This window comes from Eufriesea mexicana, unplaced genomic scaffold, assembly GCF_001483705.2.
Source record: "Eufriesea mexicana isolate 0111107269 unplaced genomic scaffold, ASM148370v2 scaffold8039, whole genome shotgun sequence".
Taxonomy (NCBI): domain Eukaryota; kingdom Metazoa; phylum Arthropoda; class Insecta; order Hymenoptera; family Apidae; genus Eufriesea; species Eufriesea mexicana.
In genome coordinates this window covers 146,359-169,567 of record NW_016915818.1, presented here as the reverse complement: position 1 = coordinate 169,567, position 23,209 = coordinate 146,359, and the positions used below count along the sequence as shown (strand labels likewise).

At 32.9% G+C, this 23,209-nt stretch overlaps 1 protein-coding gene across 1 annotated transcript in view; it reads right to left on the bottom strand.

Annotated features, from left to right (window-relative positions):
- The window catches only part of sick (sickie), a 276,632-nt gene that overhangs the window by 157,600 nt on the left and 95,823 nt on the right, over positions 1–23,209 (bottom strand). The window contains exons 3-5 of the mRNA XM_017907427.1: positions 3,146–3,302; positions 1,410–3,003; positions 846–1,210 (exon numbers count right to left, since the gene is read on the bottom strand). Of these exons, the coding sequence (XP_017762916.1) occupies positions 846–1,210; positions 1,410–3,003; positions 3,146–3,302 (2,116 nt within the window). The remainder of the gene's footprint in view (positions 1–845; positions 1,211–1,409; positions 3,004–3,145; positions 3,303–23,209) is intronic.

Sequence of the window (23,209 nt, the reverse complement as noted above, 5' to 3'; positions counted from 1 at the left end):
TATTATATAACACATAAATAAAGAATAATATTGAAAAAAAGTATGTAAGTAAGAATAAAAGTAATAAAAAACATAAATAAATATGGGTAAAAAAATAAAATACAAAAATATAAAATATATTTCTTATTAAAATATTAAAATAAATAATTAAATGAAATGTTATGGATATATATATTTTTAGTAAAATATACGTCTGTGTATGTTTCTATGTTATTAAAAACCTATAAAAAGTACGAACTTTGGTTTTGAAAAATAGCTGACAAGAAGATATTAATATCATTAGTGCAGTCACGTGGGAGAGGAGACGTAAATGAATAACCGCGTGAACGATAGATCAGAAGACGAAGTATTGATCAGCTCAGCATATATATACTCCAAGTTTGTAAGCCTCTCAACGGTAAATCGCACTAAATTTCATTAAACCAACTTCAAACTAAATTTATAAGAATTTTAACTACGTACACCGTGTACTTCAATAAAAATATTAAAAACAATTTTAATATCGAAAATTAAAAACAGTTTCCCAAAAACTGACACTATAAACATAAAACCTAACCTAACTTTATATAAATTGAATTTACCATTACAATTAAATTACACTTATAAGTTGTCAAAAAAGAAAACTTCGAATTTGTTAAATTACAAAGAAGTAAACAAAAAGAAAAAATATCCAATTAATTCAATTATTTAATACAATTATTAAAACGAAAGCTTGAAATTAATACCGACCGATTAAGCAGACCCATTAATTTTCAGATTTTTCATTTAAATATCCAGCTATACGGAACTTTCTCTTAACTCTTACATCTGGCTTGCTCTCAAGATTAATATTGCTACGAACTTACCTCTCGTGATCGTGGCCGTAAGACGGATTGATTCTACGTGCGTACAACGAAGCACCGCCCTCGGACATGTAACCATCGCATAAGTCGGATAGAGTTCTACTACCGACGGTCATCCCACCACGAAGAACTTCCCCATCGCTGAGATAACCGGAGGCGACGTCGATGTCCGCGTAATCGTGACCGACATGATGATGAGAAGAAGAATGAAGAATCGTATACTGTCGCGCGGTTGTTCTGCTTGGCAAAGTCTGAAGGGCCCTTGCACCCGGTGTGTAACCGCGAAGTAGAGGCTGCATGGGCTTCACTGTCATCTCCGCTTCGTCGTCACCCATAGAGCCTCCACACGTTGAACTTTCACTCAGAACCTGCAAAGTCGACCTTATTAAAGCCTGTCTCTATAATTAACCAGGCTGCCTAACTAAAACGTGCATCACATACTGCTCACTGTACAGGATTTATTACAGGAACAGCAATTGCTGCTGATGGTTGTTTATATAAATATAATGTATGTACTAAGCCATGGATATATGGATATACTAAGCTATGGATGGAGCAGCTACTAACCTTCTCCATGTGTTCGAAGGTTGTATCAATTTTTCTATTGGGTATGGTTTTTATTTCACTGCCGCTCTCGCTGCTGGGCCTATAAATAACGCTACTGTCGCTGGAATTACTCTGACCGGTGCTATTAGAATTACTATGCGAGCTCTCGGACATCAGATCAGAAATACTTGGCATCGGTGACACCATTGCAACCGTATTCGGATCGAGCTTACGATGCAAAGCGTCTGCCTTTAATTTTGTGGGCGTCGGTACGCCCGGTATGTTGTTTTCCTTCGGTGGCTTCGAGGTGCCTTTCACCAAGGCCGTGGGCTTTGGAATGCTGGAACTTGGGCTCCCGGAAGCACTTAAAGTTGAACCTTGCAGTGGACTGCCGAGTATCAAAGGCTGCTTGTTCGGTCCAAAATTCAACGCATTCGAGACCTGCCCATGAGGAGTAACGTTTGTGTGAGGAGCAACGTTCGCTGCAGGAACTATAGAGCTCTCTTGGATACTCGTCATTTTGACATCCATCGTTACTTCTGGGCTGTTACGAGGTGAAACGGGAGGTGTTTGCTTTCCATTTGTCCGTTCTACCTCTTGAACTTCATTCGGTATTCTACCTTTCATAGGGAAGCTTGTATTTTGCTGCTTCGACGGGCTACTCATATTCTCTACCATCACCATCTGATTATTCGTTAATACATTTTCGCCTATCTCTTTTCGCTTCTCTATCGTCGCCTTCTGGTCGCATAAATTCGCCTGGTTCATAGACAACGTATGATCCATCATACAGCTATTCTCATTGATGATCACCATTTCCTCGTGATCGGTTTGCTTGATCATACCGTTGGCGTTATTCAATAGTCCCTTCTGTGCCAGGACATCTTTGTTCAATCCATTTGGCGGGACTTTCATGTTTTGCAGGTGGACCTTCGTGTCAGGTATTTTGCCTGGCAGTTCCATTTTCGGCCTCGGTGACTGCTGCTTCGTCTCGTTCTTCAAACTGCCAAAGTTCTTTGTATCCTGCGGAGCTATTTGTTTGGGGGCCACCAACACGGAAGGATTCGGCTTTTGCAACTGACTGGCCGGCTGTTGCTTCAGCAAATCGTGCAGATTCGAGGACTTTTTGTCCATGGCCAACTTCGTCCCCACGCCAGCGAGTTTACTGGTCGGTTTGACATCTTCCAAGGGTGGATTGTAGCCGACTAACTTGTCAGGCGCACCCTTCGTCCGTGCTATTTTACTTTGAGCTTTGCTCTGTTCTTTCCTCACGGTCTTTGGGCTGGCCTGCTTCGCCGGCTTGGTCGATTGCAACTTCGATTTCAACGCTCGGCTCTTGGGTGATTCCACTTGCAGCTTACTCTGGTCGCACAGGGACGTCGAGCTATCGGAGTGTTCCGATCTCGCCGAGGAAAAGCCTGAGGAACTGGACGTACGTTTCGACACGCCGGACGAAGCTTTCCCGCGATCTTGATTCTTTTCCTTGTTATTGAAAAGCTTGAATTTATCTAAGACGGAGTTCTTGTTCTGCTGGGTCGGTGCTCCCGTGGTGGTGTACGGTGAAGATTGAGCAGTCCTTACGCTACTGGGTTTCCCCACTGTCGACGTTCGAGGGCTGAAACGTATGATATCCACTGATTACTCTGTACTCCAATAGAATTACCATTTCACAAAATGGCGAATGAAACGAACGACGTAACACCAGAGAAGGATCAACGGATCCATATGTTACATCGTGAAAGAAAATTGATATTTACCTTGGGGTTGTAGCTACCGGTTGTCTGTTCGTTGAATTTTGACTTCTAGGTTGAGGAATAAAGGAGAGTCCACTTTGGGGTGACTGTTGCTGACTTGGACTTGTACTTCTAGAGCTACTGGCGCTACCTATGCCTCCATTTCCGTGCTTCAGACCACCTGCAACAGAAAATCATTGGTTCCACTTTAACATATTGCCATTTTATTTTCTCTTTTTAAATGTGACAAAGATGTCAGCTTGAACTGACGAGTACAATGGCGATGTGACGATGGAGTGAAAGACGTTACAATATGGATAATCCTGGCAAATGCTCCGGATTAGGGTCGAAATACTCGTTCATAATAGAGGACTATCAGCAACTTGCAATCTCAATAACGATCAAGAATTCGACGTTCCACGAAATATCTATCGTAAGTGCACTCGTAAAATGTAATTAAACGGACGATGATAAACGGTTATAATTCATCCTGTCTTTTTCTAGCACACTCTAGCACTGTCATTGGCCGCGACTCAATAAAACGACGATCGGTTGGCTCATTAACCAAGCACAGTTGCAATACTGTGCCAGCTTGAACTCCTTAGCCTGTGTCTGGGAAGTATGCGCTGTTTGTAGACAAAATAAACCACAGGCTGGCTATAGTATGTACACGTGACAGCGTGCGTTTACCATGCAAGGAGATTAATCCACTACTGCTCGTTGCTCAATCTGTCACTACTGTAATCGCACACACATTGTTTCCACCGAGTAATTTACGATATCGTGGGACACAGTCATAACGTGTCGAATTAATATCTGCTATCAAAGTATGTAAGTATTATATGTGTTCGCTTGATGGAGTCAGGGGACATTAAAATTGCTATGTATAGAGGACTGAATTAAAATAAATTTTAGCCTTCTGTTTTATGACAGGGAAATACTGTTCCTTCTATGCAATGTAATACAAAGGTATGACAGACATTTTGAATAGCGTTATTTTTGATAACAATATTTTTGAATAACATTATTTGGAATAACAAGATTACTGAATCACATACTAATTCTATAGATCACGTAATTTTTAGTTTCAATTTTAATTAGTAGAGATTTTATTAAAATATTTTCTTTGATATGTACTTTTTGAGATTTGTGGATCTTACTTTTAGTTTCAAAGCAGGTTAAATAAATAAGTTATATAAAAATAATTTGAATCAGTGAAATTTTTTCCTTTAAATTTTAAGGTTTCATAGTACTAAGATCTATAGTGTGAAAATCTATAACTTATTTCCAGATTTTATTTGTTGTTTGTAAGTTTTTAATTAATTATTGGCATAGTAATATTGCTTTTTAGTATTAATCTCTTGTTCAATTTTTAAATATTAATATTGCTATTTTTCATTTACCGTATGCAACACGTTGAAAATTATTAAAATTTTATTATACTAGTTTACAAAATTATATGAACATGTACTATTAATAAAATTAACAATAATTTTCAAATGCAGAATGAAAAAAATTCTACATTTAGATGAATAACTTTTAGATGAACTACTTGTAAAATTTAGGTAACGTTATTTAGATCATGAAGATTGCATTGTATTTGTCTGCGAGTAACTATTCGAAGCATTTCAAGGAATAGCTAAACAATTATTTAGCATATCCAACGGGAAATCAATAGACAACTGATAGCGAACAGAAAATTATAGGATAGACTATGCATCGCACCTAAATTGCCACAATGAAGATCCCTTGATAAATTTTAATCTAGATCATGAAACAGCTGCGATATCCTGATCCACGCTACTGCCATCTGGCAGAAGTTATATAATTTATTACTCTCGTCATTCTATTGTTACATACACGTAATTAGCAGAAAGACAAAGTTATTCATTAATATAAGTCTGAATAACCCATTCGCAATTTACGCTACTAGATAATTCAACGTATAATTACAGTGGACTCAGGAAATAACCAGAATACTGATCAAAATCACGTCTCCAAAATTCATAATTCATTGCTAATGGAGATGCGAACACAACCAAATGTATATTAAACGTATTTCTGAAAATCCTATAGGCTAGTGTGCAATGTGGAATATATATAGTACAATTTTTAAGGTTATCTTATATAACCTATAAATATAAAATTTTAATATATAACCTATATATCAAATATTATAATTATTAAAGATGTAATTAACAAGTTATAAACCTAGAGTATCAAGTTTTGCTCGGTTATACAGTTGTTCTCTATTTGTTCATTTATTTTACAATTTCTTCCATAAATTTTATTGTCTATATTTTTTATATCCCTGAAAAACTTATATTTCAATTCTGAAACTTCATAAGTACATAATATTTTGGAAAATAATTATTATCATATCCATGAATTGGACAATGAAATTAATTATCTTGCCACCATTTACATTTAATGAGATGCCCTTTATTGCAACAGGAAGTTAAATACAAACCATATCTCAAAGTTGTCACATGCACAACCTACCCAGACCCTCTCTAGACTCATTACCTCGGTATGACAATCTCACGTCTCGCATTTCTCAACGGTAACATGTGTTTCAGATCACTACCGCAAATCAATTAACTTCGTGAACTTTCTAAGCATTCAGGAAGATCATGTTGATGCAGCAAAAGATCCGACACGAGATACAATCAAGCCCAATTTATAATTCAAAGTGGCAATAGATTTAATTTGCTTGAGAATACACTAGCGCCTCTGCTTGATGCGCAGAATTCGTCCCACGTGGTTCTTTTCACCCTTAAACAATGATTGTTAGTATAAAAAAAATTATACTTGAGAGAAAAATTATCGGAAAATTATAAATCAGTGTAACGTAAAATAATGAAATTCAGATAAACTAAAATATATTTTTGGCTCGTGTGAACAAGCTTAATATGTTCACAAGTCAAGTGAAAGAGGTTAGAATGACGTAATTGGTTCAATCGAATAAGAATTTGTTACTTACTGATGTATAATAAATTCAATAAATGTCATTGTTATCGTTCCAATAAGCGATGGCTACAAGGTCAAAAAACATCAGACACGTTCCGAATACGACCCTTCGGATCTAAATCATAAAAGCACCACACACGACTATAATAGCTGCAGTAGAATAACAGTAGTCCCAAAGCAACAGTTTTCATTTCCCTCAAATATTTCAGGACCACCATCAATTAATTTCTATCTTCACACGACGAAAATAGGACAAGAAAAAATAAAAAAATACAATTAAATAAAAATTTTCTCATTCATAAACATCAATCTAAACATTTTAAGTAGATTTTTATATAAGAAATAGTACCATAGCCATAGAGTCGTGGTAGATGACCGAGTGAGTCGACACTACAATATTCAGTACACAGAAAAATATATTTTCTGTTCGCGTATAAAATAAAATAAATTTACATCAAATTACTTTTAAATTCGATTACTAAAAATTTCATACGAAAAAATTACGTTCCACGTAAAGCTTATATTATAATATGTAACGAAAATGCAAGATATTATGCGGAAAATATATTTGTCGATCATACATAAAAAGAAGACGTAACGTTGATCAGTGTAAACGCTGTGCAGAGATGAGACTAAAGCTAGAAACGCTAAGAGAAGGAAATGCGAATCTGATTGGTCGCAATGTAATAGGGCCACCTTCCCTGCCCAATCATAAAAATCGAGCAGGCGTATTTCTATTATTAGCTGGAAGTGGCCGTTCAAGACAACAGGGCGTTGCGTGACAAAGAAAACGAACAGGATACTTCAAGATTGAGAAAGATAGAGCGATAAAGTATCGGATTGGAGTCAACCATAAATATAAGACAAAAACGTGACGATGTAGACCTTCGACTGTCAAATGAAACGGGACTGAAAATACGTGCAGATATCGAGGTTCGTGCAACAATTGAGGTAACTAATCGCACAGTTAGTGACCATAATTTTCATATTGTCAATCATTATTTCTCCACAAGTATTACCACCTCGTCTAGAGACATGATTATCGATTATCGATAAAGTATCGATAACTTACCAATCTTACCGTTCAGGCAAAGACAGACGACTAAGTACAACGAATTATTTGTAACCAAATTATTAAAAATTTATTTAAATTTATTAGCGCACGATATGTAACTATAATTTTCTACATGAAAATTTCGCTTGCTTTAGAAAACAATTTTTTTCTTACGACAGATATTACTAACATTTATACATACATTATTAGTAAGTATGTTAGTAGCTATAATGTAATGTACAGTGGATTACATCATCTTTCGAATTTATTATGTTGCATTTTTAATGTCTAAAAAATATGTTAAAATAACAAATATTTTAATAGGTAATTGCAATATTATCTAATACTGTTTCACTGATATTTTATCGACATATATGTATTCAGATATCGATTTATCGATAGCAGTCCAGTATTATTACAAAATACACTGTCCTGCTATGATACTACAATTATGCGAGATATTCGCGGAAATTCCAGTTACTATTTCTCTCTGAAACGGCAAGTATATGAAAAAAGTGAAAGAGGAAAATATTTTATAGTTTTTCACACCCAACGTGATAACGCGTACCGAATGTTTATATTTGCAATCGTTCGCAAGAAACGAACATAACCTTCAATTTTCTTAACGTAATGCTACATATTTTTTTAATTATGTGAAAGCGTGCATCAATGCACGTGGCCTTCGAGGTCATAAAAGGTGCGAAATGAACAAGAAATGAAGCCCTGTATATGGTCAAGAACATAAAATAAGAATTTCGAAAGCATCAAAGCTCACAGTCTCTCGAGGCAACCTTCGCGTGTCTCTTGTGCTGTTCTCTATAGTCATCTCATCCCTGTCGTACACAAATCCACGATCTTACGATATGAATATCTCAGTTTTCCCGTGGTAAATTATGCTAAGGATCAGTGACTCGAATCAATTCCTCTGTCTACTTAAATTAATTCGGCCACGCCGGTCTCACGTTCGATCGGCGCTCGTTGCGGTAATCTCGACAACCGCGATCGTTCTTCATTGGCACCGGTGCTGACACTGATTCGCCGTAATAACAGAGCCTAATTCCGCCGGTTGGCCGGCCTGCTCAATTGTCAAACTACGTGACACAAATCGGCCAGATACGAGATAAACGGCCGGGGAGGTCGGGAAGGAAGAAATCTTACGATGTTGCAGCCTGTCCGCCAGGGGCGGCCGTTATTAGCTTAACCCTTTATCGATCGACTTCGGCCATCGTTGCGACGCGTACTCGCATTCATAATCGGATACCATGCGTGCCGGCCTATCGGTAAATTGCATTCTTTCTTTGTGTTGCGGATGGAATCCAAACGCTTATCGAACCAAACGAAAGAGAAGAGTGCAATTAAAACGGGATTTAGGATTCCAACGTTTGTATCGCTCCTTTCAACTGGGCTGAAAGAAACCAATGAAACGTTAAGGCAGAGATCCCGTGCTATGAAATTTTCCCTCGGATTCTGGGATACCGGTGTATCACCAGTTGATGCGCACGATTATTTCAGTGGTGCCTTCTGCATGCAGGATACACGAGCAGTGTATGAACCGAAGTGATTAACTCCACTCTTTGAATTTCTTTTTTAATTTCATTTAATTTTAGTTCCACAAAGGACTTCACTGGCGCTGATCTTTTTATATCCAAAATAAATTTCTAGTTATTGTTTTGTGGAGTTTATCGATTTCGGAAGTAAGTGGTTCGTATACCACGTGGTTAAGTAAAATTAGTAGAATTTCCTTTTCATATTATCATTATTATTTTGCTTCTTTCTTCTATAATTGGTAATATAGAGTTTTGCGAATTAGAGAAAATTTATATAATGTGTACTTCTTTACAATTCTGATGTAGTTTTACGTTAACAATTTACATATATTATTCATATATAGGGTGTCTTATTATTCCGATTACAGCAAAAAAAGAAATTTTGGACTAAAGTTAATTTACAATTGTTTTGAGATGCAAAATTAAAAATATTTATTTATTGTAAAAACAATAATAATTTTTACGTTTTTAAATGACATTTTCTATCAATCTTTAATCATTTTCAAATTCCTAATTTAAAGCAGGAGAATCTAAATAAAACAGAATGCTAGTAACAAGATAATCCTACCCTGGAAAAAATTTCAGAGTAAATAAAATAACACGAAATTATCTCAATAATTAATGTAACATTTAACACGTAAATGTGCTATAATATATGTATGAAACGGCGTGTTAAATCGATTTTAGTTTATAATTTTATTATATAAACTACGTATTATGTTCAATAAACCTAAATTCAAATATGTAGAAATCTACACATTTGTTGCCATTTCTATTATAAAATTTTATTTATTAGCCGTATCAATAACAATTTAATTCCGAGATTCCATATAATGCAGTACGAATTCATTCAATTTGTATTATTTCTGAGTTCCTTATAGCGTGATTCATATATAACGCGGCAGTGGTTTTCATATAATGCGGTATAAATTAATCTGTTTATCTTATTAGTATGTTTTGTGAATGTTAGTATTATTTGTACCAATGTGAGTAAGATGGAATAAGTGAAACTCATTTGTTCTATACTTGTGCAATGTGATATACGAGCCGTTCGCTGCACAAATCGATTAACTCCACTTTTTGAAAAATCTTAAATTTAAGTGTCAAAGCACTTGGTACAGTCATAACTTTTTATATTTATAATAACTTTCCCTGATAATTAAGATTAACACCGTTAGACAACAAAAATTTTTTGGCCACCGAATAATAAATAATTTATTTCAGAGGTAGCTTTGATTAACTCCGTACTCTAATGTAAATCGTTGCAATAATGCAACTCAAATGCACTAGCAAGCCACGAATGATAACGGTGAATTTTTTAGTGCCATCTTATCAGAATTTAAGTAAAATTTAGTAAAATTTAAATTTATTACTTTTTCACTTGCCTAATCGATTAACTCTTCCAGTAACATAAAAATGGTAACATTACTAACGATTACCTTTTGGCTATTTTTTCTTATAAATTTTATATACCGTTTGATGAAAGTTACATTTGTATTTATGCATTCTACGATATTTATTTCGATTTAAATTATGAAGGGAATTTTAAAAAACAATATACATTATTTCATTGCATTTTTCCACTTTTTGTTTTATGGAGTTAATCAATTTGTGCAGTGAACAATTCGAACTGTTGTTTATTATCCGAAAATAACAAAAGAATTTGGTATTATCGAATTGGAGCAAAATGTTTTCATCAAGAGTAGTACTAATGAAGTACAAATCAATCGTCATACCGCGAAGCCGAGGATTGGCGACTGCATTGTACGAATGCAGAGATTAGCCGGAACTGCTGCGCCATTACCAAAACCACGAGTCACGCGGTGTCGTAATAAATTCGAATTTCTTTTTCTTCTTATCAGCGAACACCGCGGGGCATCGCTGACAAAGGAAAGAAGACGGAGGGCCGAGATAGAGAAGTTAAAACGTGACCGGGCATTACAACTTGCCTGTCATGAAAATGATTCATCACGAGTCGGGGCACGACCGATCGATCCTGCGAGATATTAACGACATCCGCGCGCCCCGAATTCTCAAACGGTGACCAGGATGCACCGGGACACTGGAACCACCTGCAACCACCATCGTTTCCCCATACGATTACTTTCCTTTTGCTCTATTGTCTCTAAAACGCCAGGTGTTTTCAATCGTGAACGGCTATTTGGTATTCTATATTCCAACACTTGCGAAGAATCCAGCCATTTCAGCTGATTTATTTAGCTCTGGTTTATGGGTATTTCGCGTTACAGGTGTATACTAACAATTCGGACTGGAATTCATTGGGAAATTTTGATACATTGTACGCTTGTGTATAGTGTAATACTACGGTGAATTGAGAGTAATATAAAATATATTTATTACCATACTATGATACGTAATTTGGTACTATGATGAATAGTTATGGAATGAAAAATGTAATTTGCAATATGCCATGTTAATTTGTTAATTTAATTAATTAATCTCCAATTTATCTTTTTAAAATTTTTGTATAGTTGTAAATTTATGGAGATATTATTTATAACTTAGACAATAGTGAAAATCAATTTCCAATATTAATCTAATTATCAGATTGCAGGGAGAGAAATGGAGTAAAAAGATATTTTATAATATTTACAAATGCAAATTATGTTATATAGAAATCCATAAAAATCCAATATTTTTATTATATATTATATTTAGCATTGAGACAATACTAAAAATTCCAATATTAAAAATTTCAATATTAATATAAGTATTATATAGTAATATAAAATATATAATAGTAATTATATAATATTATACAATATTAAGTAAGCATTAGATTACAGAGAACAGAAAACAGGAGATAAAATGCAAATTATGTTATATAAAAATCCATAAACATCCAATATTTTTATTACATATTATATTTAGCATTGAGACAATATTAAAAATTCCAATATTAATATAAGTATTATATAGCAATATATAATATATAATAGTAATTATATAATATTATATAATATTAAGTAAGTATTAGATTACAGAGAACAGAAAACAGGAGATAAGAGAAATATTTTATGGGAAACACAGGATACGAGTTACATCCTTCATGAAATTATAAAAATTCGATATTTTTTTAAAATACATAAAAATTTTTAAATCAATTCTTTTCTATGTTTTTCTAATTTTCTTATATCCAATAAATGATAAAAAATTGTAATTTTCCAAATGTTATTGACAGATTTGAAATGAAGAATGTTGAAGAACAACCATATTTTACTTTCTATTAAATGGCATGGACGATGCTTTGAGAATGACTGAGGATGTCTATCAAGTAAATTTATGGACCTCTAATTAAACAACGTGTACCGCAACTAGGCCAATACGATCCTCTGGTTAGTGTTTGAGGAGCACTCGATAACTTGATCGATGAATGGACATGGCTACACTTCATAGAGCAAGTCACCACTTCAGTTGCTCTTGAAACTTAACGACACTGTATGTCCTTTTTGCTTTATGGAGATAACGTACATTTTGTACTAACCTTCTTAAATGTATTGAAAAATAACTATAACGTTTGCTACGTTCAAATGCAATTATTTGTGAAATAACATATTTCTATCGTGCTCTGCTAAATATATCTTGAGAAAAAATTACCAGCGGAAATGCTTAATGTTAGCATAGTTCCTGGAAGTAGGAATGGCTTTATGTAGTAAATTACTGTGATTTTATACTCGCCAAATTACTATGGATTGTTATGATTGTATTCACATATATGTATTAATCTATGTATTTATAATAGAATATACATAATGTATAATATATGTCTAGTATATATATAATGATCTCATATACAATATATAATACTATAAATATTACATTGCAAACAAGCATTTATATTGCAAAAAAAGTATGAGAATATTCACTTAATTTATGTATATAAATAATTTTCATTATAATTATTTAGTTAAATTTTAATTGAAATATTAATTTAAATATTAAATTTTCAATATTAATTTAAACAGAATATAATGACCTGATATACAATATATAATAACATAAATATTGTATTGTAAACAAGCATTTATATTGCAAGAAAAGTGTTAGTTAAATTTTAATTGAAATATTAATTTAAACAGAATATAAATAATGTATAATCTATATCTAATGTATATATAATGATCTGATATACAATATATAATAACATAAATATTATATTGTAAACAAGCATTTATATTGCAAGAAAAGCATAAAAATATTCATTTAACTTATGTACATAAATAATTTTCATTTCAATTGTTTAGTTAAATTTTAAATTAAGTATTAGTTATGCGAATCATGATTATTGCTAATAAATGAAATAAATGAAGATGAACAAAGTAAGCAGTATTTTCTAGGAAGAATTACTTCCAGAGTAAACGTTATTGTGCTATTTTTGTATATCCCAAGTCGTCTATCATTACTTGTTCTATTGTATGAGATAAAGAATCCTGCACAAAGAAAATATCACGCAGTAGATATGCTGTGCACAAGTATGCTCATGCGTGGACGTTCAGATGTGAAAATAGACTCATAAAAACAATTGCAGCTCTTATTTCCTCTCTCTAATACCCGAAGCAAGTGAGTACTTGCATTGTTCCTTCTTCATCTACTATAATCTTTGTAATATATTCGCCTTTAATGTATGGGAAAATTGAGAATAATTTGTTATTAATAATTATGTTACAAAAATTATAACAATTTTTCTTAATTATAATTTTTATGTAGAAAAGTATTTAAGAAGTAATTCTAAGAAAAAGATCTGAATTGAAGGAAATAAAATTCTCAGTAATTTTATATTCACATCATAAATAATAAATTTTAATAATATTAAACTGCAAATAATACTTACATTAATATTTAAGAATTTAAGATATACTCCTTATTTAATCATCTCTAAACATATTTCTTTTAATTATATTTTCATTTTTACAGCTCTGTTATTAATGACAAACAAGAAACCAGAGCAATTTGTATAATTTCTTTATCGATTCAGATAATGCCAATTTAGCAGTTTTAATTTAAAACGCGATATATGATTATACGTATACGATTATTTAAACTCGCTAATAATGCGTGTAAATGTATACAAGATATCCATAAGTATTCTTTCGAAATAAAAATTGAAAATATCAGTTCTTGCGTACAAATTCGGTACATCTGTTCTGAGAATAAGGTTCAATTAACAACAGCTTTATTCAAACGTGAAAGGATGAGAAGAATGTACGATGCGAAGGGCTACGGAATTCTGTGACATGCGTATTGGGCAAGACTTGTTGCGCAGTCATGGCAGCGAACGCGTGCGAAATCGACTCGTATTTCCCTCGAGCAGTCTTCCAAACTTCACTTTGTTCTAATTTTACCTCCCCTCTGATTTTAAGGTTATACGCGACGCGAAGCTGGTGAAAAATTACCTTACACGACGCATTTAAACATTTCCCGCTAAAATACGTGCTTCTCGTAGTAAATAGATACAGCGAATTTCAACGATCGCGATACAAGACAAAAGGCGGTAAAAGGAGAGTTTCCTTGACATCGCGCACGATGTAGCGTTCGATCTTTAGCTTACCGACTCACGTCAATCTGCGATCGAACCCGAAAACTGACGAAGTAAGATCACGTGACACTTGCTGCCTCCCGACGACGTGATCGTAGACACGGCAGACGCGTTACACTTCTAACCGAATTTCAACCGTTCCGCCGATTGCAGTCACACGTCCTCCCGTGTTCTCGTTCTAACGTAAACTCGTACTTGCATTTCGTACGAATGCAGTACAGCTCCATACTGTTCCACTCTACGCTCTCCTCCCTCCTTTTGTTTCGTTCGTACGCTTCGTGGCGAGAGTGCATCGATGCAGAAGGGAGCAACGAGCAGCGGTTGCATTAGTGCGTCTTTAACGGTGTACGAACTCATAAGGGCATTGCATCGAGATTACAATGGTGTGCGTGCGTTCATCGACGCCCGTGTATCCGCGCAACCGTGCGTATGCCTACGTGTGAGTGTACGATTGACAGGCCAAGGCGATTAACTTCAGTGGTGACTCTCCCAGAGACACTGACTTCTCTCTTTGTATCTCTTCCCTTTCGTTTCTTTCTTTTTTCCACTTTCGATATTTTCTGCAGCCGAGCCGTAAATGGAAACACAGATTACTTATTTTCTTAGAAAACTTGATAGCGCGTGCTCCGTCGCTCGATGCAAACGAGATGAACCGTTCAATTTGTAGGTTATGTTCGCACTCTTAATCGAAGCGCGCGTTAACAACGAGTTTTATCGGACTACGCATTTTCTTTTTCAATTATTATTTCTCTGATTTTTTATCTTTCTGTAATTTTTCATATTAATAATTGTGTTATGTTTTAGGGTTTAAATAAATCAATAAAATTGATATGGCGTCTGCTGTTGAATTATACGTATTTTCAATAATAAAGGTATATCTCTATAACGCTATTATTTAATGCTTTTCTGTATTATAAACTTTATTAAATTGAATTTGTTACTAGTGTACTCTGTACCATATTCGGTCAAGAGAAATTCATCACACACGCAAGGAAGTGAACAAAGAATTAATGGCGCAGAAAATTTTTAAAAATTGTACACAAGTTTCAAATAACAGGTAATAAAGAACAACTTTTGAAGAAATTTTAATTTAACGATGTTAAGAGGTACTATGTCCAAAACAAAGATTAGTAAAATCATGTTTTACTGACTATTAAATAATTTTATTATTTTATGTTACTTTTAGAATATTCGACAATATTAAGTTTACGGCAAAATTACAAGCCGGTTGAGAAGCACTGAGGAGCGTGCAGTGCATACGATATGTGTACGGAACTCCATTGGCACACCGGAGGATTTACCGGGAACGGAAGATCAGCGGAGATTAGCGGAAAAACGATTTCTTCACGCTCGTCGAACATAACCACGCATTTAACTCTTCATCAACTTATTATACATAATTAGACAGTAACGACAAAAATGAAAGTTCATTTCCATTACCTGGATGCTGAAGCATGAAGTATCACCCCATATTGAAAATATGACTAACACTCCATACTGGATTTGCAATTTTGGAACTTTAATTTATATTTTTATTAACACCATATTTTTTCATTTTTAAATTATATTTTTTAATAATTATTATTTATATCGTTACGTTTATTTTATGTAAAAAGAATTCATTTAATTTTAATATTCATATTTATGTTTTTGGCAAAGTTTAGAAAATTTCTTTCAAATGTATAGTTTTGTTAATACAATAAATAAAATATTTTCAGTATTATTTCTTTTATAAAATATATTGTACAATCTTACAATTTTTTAACTTTATAAGTTATAATAAATATTGTATACTGATATTAGTTGTATTTGACATTTTTATTGTAACAAATTACATGTGGGCGTAATAATGCTTTTAACATGCAATTAAGACAGATTTATATATTCATAATAATGATTAATAACGAATAAAAATCATCAGAACATTAATATCCAAAGTGAAGAAGGTGGTGGAGAAAGAATATGAGTTATTAATTTAAAAATGTATAACTTTGCATGCTTCAGATTATTAAAGCATCTCTCATTAACCAACTTTTAAAATATTTAATATCCTTAAAAAATAATATTAATCAGTATAAATATCACAATATGCTTTGTAAATTTATTTACATTTTTCTCAGAAGCATCAGGGAAAGTTTATTTCTATTTGTGTTCAGAAGTAAATTTCAGAAACAGTTTACTTTCCAAAGATTTGCAGAATGAAATCTTTATCTTCCTTATAAAGTAAGAATCATCACTAAATTTAAGGATTAATTTATCTAGTAATTATTTGAATTATTGAATCATTATTCGAATTCAATCAAATAACTTGAGAATAATTTTCTCCAAAATTTACTAAACTTCTTTTAAAAATCTTAATCTATTTCAATAAAATTTGTATATAATAGTCAGAAATGTTACTAGATTAATGCCAACATTACAAGTTAAAAGAAAAGTATTCTATTATCTAATTCTATTCTACTTAAATACCCAGACACAATAATTAGATATAATAACCATAATTTGTTGAGCATATTAAAGATAAGATTTCCAAGTGCAGAAGAAAAACATGGCACGACAACTGTATGGTATCGTGTACAGTAAATAGTCAAAAAGTCAGACTAGCAGACAAGCCACTCTTCATCGCTGCGAGGCAAATGTCAACCGAGAGTAAACGTTCCTAGATTGCTATACGAGACAGCCAGCTCCCACGTATATTATAGCTTGAAATATCAGTTTCTGTTTTCTTTTACCACCTCCGGTGTATCGAGTTACGCTTAAGATAAAGGAACGAGATGTTCTGTAATCACACGATCGGTTAAGTGCATGGAGGAAAGCTTTTTGGCATATTATGAACATTTGCAAAGTCTAAGGTCGAAAATTGAACTCGTTTGAGGTTAGAAGTGATTTTCATGCCAATGTTAGCATATTTCTAATTATAGTACGCGTATAAACAGGAAACGAGAAATTATTTGACCATAACCTAATCTTGATGTTTAGAGAAGGATCACACTTAAAAATGGCGATCTTGCAATTTTTATTTGAGAAAAATTGTTTATTTATTGGTGTAATTTGTTATCCAAAAAGGTAAACTTATTTTGTTTTCAAAGAAATATTTCATGATAAACACATTTCTTGTGTGGAGATATTTTTGAGATTTCAAGATAACCTCAATTTTTCTATACAGCGCCATCTTCTTTTATAGTTAACCCTACAAACTACTTTCAAACAAGTTTATTGACCTGTGATATATATACATATATTGATTTTCCAAGGTCATTCAAGGTCACTTATGACTGTTATCAAATGTTCCTTTTTTTAAAATAATAGAGATTAGCGCTATGAAAAAAACTGTGTCTATCATAAACAAATGAGTATTGTTTTTAAATAAGACATAGTACAAGAGATAATTGCGACAAAAGATTATAATTATCATCTTATATATTAAATTCTTTTTTATTTGGAATTTATAGTTTGATAGAGGTTAAATCGTTATCGTGTGTAGTGAAGGTCAGAGGGTATCAAAAGCTACATGTATTAAATATACAAATTAGGTACATATAGATGTTATAATTTCAATACTCTTTCATCTACCACTTTAGATTTCTTATTATGCAATTTTCAAACCTATTATTACATTACTATGTCACATTCATTTTTCTTATATAGATTAAATTTTTTAAATGGAACACAAATAGTAGTTAATTTTCTATCATGGTATCAAAAAAGGAACAATTGATATATGAATACTAAGAAACACTAAAAATGTGGTATTATTTTGTCATAGAATGAATTATGTAAAATCTAAAATATTTTACATTTATAAAAATATTTCATATCTTTATTACATTTAATTTAACCATTTTTTTGAAAATTATAATTTTTCAAGTGTTCAATAATTCCAATTATGTATATACACATATAATTATTAATACATTAATACACGTATATAATTAATACATTCTATTGATTGTATATGATTGTATACATGATTGTATATATGTAATATTGATTGTATATGATTAATACATGTATATGCACATATATAATTATGTATATATAGGATGTCCCAGATTTTTCCAGCTAAACTTTGTCATATTTATTTGGATGTTCTACAAATAAACAAAAAAGAAAAAGAAAAATGTTACATAAACACTAATTATTTTCTTTACAAACTTATAACAAACATATATAAAATGGGAAGGAAATAATAAATACTTCTGTTTTAAACAGACAGACACTTATGCAAATTTTTAGATAAGTATTTATTGAAATTTGAAACCAATATAGTAACTTTCCAAGCTTCCTAGTCGTTAATATATGTCTCCAAAACAAAATATACTTGAAATAACACGGAAACCAATAAACCAATAAAATATAAAAATATCAAGTCGAGTGAATGATATTAATCAATTATAAATCATCGATTAGATATTTATACATGACATAAAATATAACCTCAAAAAGATATATTATTTTTCAAGAACGCCTGCATAATGAGCGCTTTGATCAACAGCGACATCTTAATCAATCGCTTATCCATAGCCAGGAGGTTAGAATTGATCCGCAGGCAAGCACAGACACGAGGTCAAAGGCGGCCTTTGAAGTAAACGGAATGGAAGAACGTTAGACGGATGAGAGCTAAAATGATTAGTTAAGGAGTCGAATTACGGTTAGGGCACCCCGCGAGTCTAAGTCAGGGATTAGAAGAGCCCTTAGAATTTTCGTTCGGTCACCTCCTGCGAGAACCGCGCGATTGGCCGCTTTCAAGATGACTAAGCGACCCTTTTCTACGGAAAACTTTATTATCGACTAACCGTCGAACACAAAGCTTCCTCGTTCTAACGCCTCTACCGACGCCCCGTCGCAACACGCCTCTCACTCGATGCCTTTGAGCTTTTACACGATTGCTATGGATAACGTGACTGCGAGGGTTCCAACGCCGCAGCTCGAATCTCAATTAGAAGATTAGATTCTAATTAGCCGCTCGTGTCGGTTCACTGTATCACGCTTTGATTCGACGCCCAGACACCGATTCTTTTTCCTTCTACCGGCTTCGTGATTCGTTAACTTTCCTTATTCACAGATGGCCGATTAGTTGATGGGGGAGACTGTAGATGTCTCTCCACGGTAGTAGCATCCTGCGTTTCGCGGCGTATTGTACGACGTGAATTTTACGTGATACTTAACCTTCTCGTGGGAAATACGTGCTAGTAAACAATGAGAGTTCGATACTCTCATCGAGCTGACATGAAAATAAGTATTCTGTATCTTTGGAGAATGTGGTTGGTTTGATTTTACTCAAATTCATTGTGATTTGATTTCAATGCTATTTATTCCTATCGAAGAATGATAATATCGTTTAAATAAACATCCAAACACAGCACCTTTAAGGTTATCTATGAACGAATATATCTTTTTACATTAATGTACTGGAAAAGAAGAATATGCCAATTTTTAAATGTCAACTTAATGCATTACGAGCAGGGTTTCTCAATGTGGACCATCGGGAGAAAATGTTTATAAATTGATTTATATAAACAAGTAACAACTCGATACAAATATGTGTATCTTTTATAAATTCCAGATTTTAGGGGATATAAAGAAAGTAATGCTGTTTCATATATATAACCTAACCTCAAAAAGGTCGAGAGAAAGGAGTACAGAGTAAAAATGTGACAGATGTACTTCTAACCTATATATACATATAAAACTACAATGGAGAATGGAAAATTTCATGTATTGTATTTAAAAACAATATTCCAGTGCAGTATTATAACAATTATAGACCGAGAAACGAACGTATAAGGAAAATACCTATAACCTAACCTAAAAAAGATCGAGAAAAAGTAGTATAAAGTAAAAATGTGACAGATATACTTCTAACCTATAAATATATATAAAACTACAATAGAAAACTGAAAATTTCATGTATTATAATTAAAAAAGATATTCCAGTGCTATATTATAACAATTATAGAATGAGAAATGAACGTATAAGGTTAGCTAATTTTATGTGTTCTCACTAATTTCAAAACATTTTTTACGAATGGTTATAAAGATTTTTGAAAGTAATTAGGTGAGATTGAAGAGATGCGAGAAGTTTGAGGGATAATGGGATCGATTCTAAGCTCATAAACGCTTCCTCGGTAGTGCAAACGATCGGAATTTCCTCCCGTTTCAATTTCGCCATGGGCTTCACCGATTTTGCCCACGTGTTTTTTCTCCTTCGGGGAGTTCACGCACGTGCGGCTGTCGATACGAATTAGAGTCGGGGATGAATGCAACAAAGCGGAGCCTCTTCTACCACCGTCCCGTGGGATCAGCTTAAGTCCTGAACGCTGTTGGGAGATGGTTGACTCATAAGTCCACTCTGAATTTTGACCTGCTTTCTATGTATTGTCTTTTTTTCTTACTTTTTATTAATTTATCCTTATGATAAAATAATGGCAAAAATTTAATTTCTTTTATCATATTCTTATATATGTATAACGTTTTTTATTTGAATGTACATATATAATAATTATTTGTGAAGATGATTTTCTTAAGATTTGTATATACATAATAATTTTAGCAATTTTCTTTTATATTTATTTTTTTCATTGTAATTCAAGCGTCGAAATTTTGAATTATTTTTTTCTTTTTCTTTTTTTTTGTTAAATAAGTTATATATAAGCTTTTTTAATTTTCTTGGAAGAAAAGAATTTTTATTAACAAAGGAATATTTTAAATATCGGAAATAAGATGTAAGAAAATATACAGAGTGTCTATTTTATTTGGACTCGGTGTATATCTCGGTATATCTCGGAAGTGACGAAAGATAGACAAAAATAGGAAGACAAAAATTATTTGGTACATGTAAGACGTACCTAAATATACTAAAGATACACAAAATAATGATCAAATCTGTACCATGAAAATGAGTAACTACATATGAATAATTACACTTCAATTTCGACAATATCGAAATTAATAAAAATAAGAAGTCTAAACTGATAAAATTACTAATAAATAAAATACAAAGATAAGATAATGATAAGATAAAGATGAAAGATAAGACGTATCTTAGTTTCCTTAGAAAAAAATCCCAAAGCAGTTGATTTGTTGGACGGATTACAAGAATACACCCTTAAAAGGAGAAAATTTTAAACCTTATTATAGATCAATTAGAAATAAAATATAAATTACATATAAATTAAATACAGATATTTCAACCATTCTCATGTTCTACTCTCATATGTTCTGTGCAATACAATTTTCTAAAATATCGACTTTTTGAAATTTTACTAATACTTTTAAAACTATTATTGGATATCAAAATATCCCAAAGAAGGTGATTTTTATTGATTTATACCAATATCCAATGGCCAATAAAAATCCACTTTTTGGGAGTTTTTGATTTCCAATGACGTATTAGAAAATTCCAAAAAGTCGGTAGTTTAGAAAATTACAGAACAAAACACGAGGGTAGAATATGAAAATGACATAAATATCTGTATTTAATTATATATATAGTATACTATAGTACATAGTATTAATTTGTGCATTTAAAGGGGCATTCTTGTACTGTATACTATATATATACTATAAGATTGTGGTAATGGTTACATAGATTTTGAATATATCCGTGTTGATATAATAAAGAAAGGATGTCTGTAAAAAAGGGATGAGTGTGACAAGTATGCATGGGATGCCAATATCTAATGGATTCAGGTTATCGTGATAAATGAGTATGCGTGTAATGATTGAGGTGTTGTGCGAATTGTGTACGTCATGTAATGTATGAAAGTAGAAAGAACAAAGCAGAAAGATTAGGCATAGGTCAGTTGTAATTGAGTTGCAATAGTGAAAATAGGTGTGAGCATGTGATTGCGAGAAATTAATTAAATTTATACTTAATATTTGTGTTTGATCATTTTTTATAATTAAATAAAGAATTGTTCTCATTGTTATGATATTTCATCCACCACTAACAAAGATATGCTATAAATAGTCGCAAAAATAAACCAGTCTCTTTTCAGTCGAAGCTTCTATCGCCATGTTTGCGATTAGTTATTAATTCGGACACCAGGGGTTCCACTATGCGTTTCTCTAACTTATCGACCATATATACCTACTCGATATATACCTACACACTGGCGTGTAAAACGTGGACGTAAAAACAAATATCTCTAATCTCTTTCTCGGTGAATTGAATATTTGCAAACGAATCTGGACGATCCCCGCGGTTGCGGCCCCTTCCCTGGGTCACTCCGCAACAATATCACAGGCAACGATATTTGACAAACGCGCATTATATTTCCAATTCCCTTGTGGGCATCGCGACGAAATTGCATTCTGGCAACGCCGCTTCGCGCGGTGGATTGAGTGTTTTCTATTCGCCGCGAAATCCATTTGCAGAGAGTATATATCGCGTCTTGCGATCTGCAGGATTAATTCGTCGGGGGACCGTGGAGGGTGTGCCACAAAAATATCGCGTTGTGAAACATGTTCAACGTGATAAGGCCTTTGGAACCGCGTTGCGTTCTTATCCTATCGCGCCCGATATTTTAATCGGAAGCATGCGAAAGAGTGCCCGTTTAATAAAACGCCCTCGCAGCGAGTTATGCCATCGTCAAATCTTATCGTTCGAATGAATTAAAAAAAATTTTTTTCACTATTAATGCTTAGATTGACGCACAATTTGCCGTGTGGACGTTTCGTGCGTATCTTATATTAGTGTTGGAGAAAAAATATACGAAGTGGTAATAGTGGATTTAGAAAGATCAATATTGATTTGTGAAGCAATTTTTTGATTTGTTTGTTGATTTTTGCGTCACGCATGAAAAGTCAGATTTTAAATGGAAAATAAAATATTAAATATGGAATTAACGTTTGCAGTTTTTTACTAATTTTGTTATATTATTGATATTATATAGAAAATTGTACATTTTATTATGGTATATTATTTATTATTTATAATTTACTATATTTAATTAATA